The following is a 2,333-nucleotide window of genomic DNA, read 5'->3' as shown; positions in this document are numbered from 1 at the left end:
CGGGTATCATTTTTAAAAATAATTTTAATACCATTCTCAAAATTCTCATTTGGTCACAAATTTCATTGACTTGTCGTTCAAAAATATTATTTTAGCAACAAAAATTATATATTGTTTTAATAAATAATTATTTTGGTCACCAATTAAATTTAGATTTATATTATATATTTTCAATTTATCCTATGGTGGATACCTTGTAGGTTTGTATTGGAAAAGTCTATATCCACCATGCCATAAATTGAAAATGCACCATACAAACCTACAAGGAACTCTACAAGGTCTGTATTGGAAATTTGTTTCAACAAAGTACTTTTGATGGCAAAATGCACAAATTTCCATGTGGGTCCGAAATGGAACAAAATAATTTGGAGTAAAAGTACTTTTGTGACGAACAGAAAGTAAGATTAAATCGTTCATAGGACGTAACCTAATACTATGGGCCCATCCATATTTAATTTTTCAGCCGACAAATACCTAAAAGTCATCTAACTCGTTGAACTCTAGGTTGACTCGTACCATTTAGTTGGTTTGGGGTATGGGTCTGAAACCTCATCGTCCCGGCTGCGTGGAAGAACTCATCCATGGCTTTCACAGAAGAGCCCTTGAAACCTCCCTCATCATCATCTTTCATGGCACTCTCGATCATCTCCCTCACTTCACAAGCTTTCCTTCTCATCTCCTTTCCTTTCTCGCTATCGCTCATCAACAACTTAATCTTGGCTGCCACTTCTTCATGCTTTACTTCACAGGTTTTCCCTCTCGCCACTTCCACGCAAACCCCAACTTGTTCCACCAGCAATTTCACATTGAAAAACTGCTCCGCAGCCATTGCCCACCCAAGTAATGGTACACCATGACTCAGAGATTCAAGCACCGAATTCCATCCACAGTGGCTTAAAAAAACAGAGGTAGATTTATGGGATAATATCTCTTGCTGGGGTGCCCATTTATTCACTAGCAGCCCTTTTTCCGACTCTCTCATTCTCTCTTCAAACCCTTCAGGCAACCATTCATTGGCTTTGAATTCTGAGTTTATGTCGAAGCCTATGGGTGGCCTCACAACCCAAATAAAATGCCTCCCACTTAACTCCAAAGCTTTGGCTAACTCCATCATCTGTGATGGAGAGATAGTGTTCATTGATCCGAAAGAAACAAATAAAACTGAATTTTCAGGCTTTGAGTCTAACCATGCTTTGCAATACTCAGGTGTAGCTCCTCCTATGGATGCACGTATTCTGTTTTCGCTTGACAACAATATTGGCCCGACTGCCCAGACTGGCTTTCTTAGCTTTCGCTTAAAGTACACCAATCCAATATCATCAAACTCCTCCACTGTGTTGAACAAAACCCCACCAGATTTAGTCCATTCCGGTAAATATTTATGATGGAAAATCGACCAAGAATCCCTCCCATCTGCCACTGACATAGTTAAAGGCAACTGGGTCAACTCTATTTTTGAAGCTTCTTGGAAATCTGGCAACAAAAAATGATCACCACCATCCTTCTTTACTTGCTTATGAGGAAGATTAAGCCAAATGGAGTAATAGCAAGCCAAACCGAACCCACCAGCCCCACTAAACACAGCATGAAACACCCCAAGCTCCTCAGCAACCCCCGCCATCCATCCAAAAAAGATGTCCCCGATTATACAAAGTGGGCGTTGACCATCTTGTTGTCGTATGATATCTTCAACAAGCTGTTTAAAAACAGGCCTCAGAGAAGCTGAAGCTTCGAGAAGCTGAACAACAAGGTGGTAAGGAACAACATCACAGTTCTCAGTGTTGGGAGGGAGACCATGGTCGGAGCTATTGAAAGGGATTTCAAGGAGCTGAACACAAGAGTCGGAAGGCAGGGATGATCTTAGTTTCTTGATGTTAAGAGGGGTATTTACAAAGGTTATTTTATAGTTCCTAGTTTTTTCAATAAGAAGAGCTAAAGCCAAGAAAGGGATGATATGGCCTTGCGCCATGAAAGGGAACATCACCACATTTTCCCTCTTTTCAGCCATTTTTGTTTGTGTTGGTGGAGAGTTTCTTTTCTGATCTTTTAAATGTTTGAGGATGCCAAAGAAGTTTAAATATCTTAGAGTAGGACGCAAAAACATATTCTTTTAGCCTTAGTGCTTAATTATTTTATTATTTACTTTAATCTGCGTTTGGTAAAGTTGATGATTTCTTTTTTTTCTTTTCAAAAATTACGTCGACGCTTTCGTGAAGGAAACAGGGCAGCAGAAGAATCTTGATAGAAGCATCCAAAATCCAACAAATTATTAAACTTGAGATCCCTATTCAAGAACTAAGGAAAATTACAATAAATTCATTTTTTTATTCATC

The 2,333-nt window shown here is 39.1% G+C and overlaps 1 protein-coding gene across 1 annotated transcript; it reads right to left on the bottom strand.

Moving 5' to 3' along the window:
* Positions 1 to 283: 283 nt before the first annotated feature.
* LOC105790848 (UDP-glycosyltransferase 92A1) lies at positions 284 to 2,111 on the bottom strand. The gene has a single exon (XM_012618636.2). It carries the CDS (start codon positions 2,102 to 2,104, stop codon positions 482 to 484), a length of 1,623 nt encoding a protein of 540 aa, XP_012474090.1. The 5' UTR covers positions 2,105 to 2,111; the 3' UTR covers positions 284 to 481.
* Between the last annotated feature and the right edge of the window lie 222 nt (positions 2,112 to 2,333).

This window comes from Gossypium raimondii, chromosome 8 (genome assembly GCF_025698545.1).
Source record: "Gossypium raimondii isolate GPD5lz chromosome 8, ASM2569854v1, whole genome shotgun sequence".
In the NCBI taxonomy this organism is placed as follows: domain Eukaryota; kingdom Viridiplantae; phylum Streptophyta; class Magnoliopsida; order Malvales; family Malvaceae; genus Gossypium; species Gossypium raimondii.
This window is presented reverse-complemented; position numbering and strand designations above follow the sequence as displayed.

Bases quoted from the DNA above. Each gene is read 5' to 3' on its own strand.
- LOC105790848 (XM_012618636.2), bottom strand. From the start codon at position 2,104: ATGTTTTTGCGTCCTACTCTAAGATATTTAAACTTCTTTGGCATCCTC.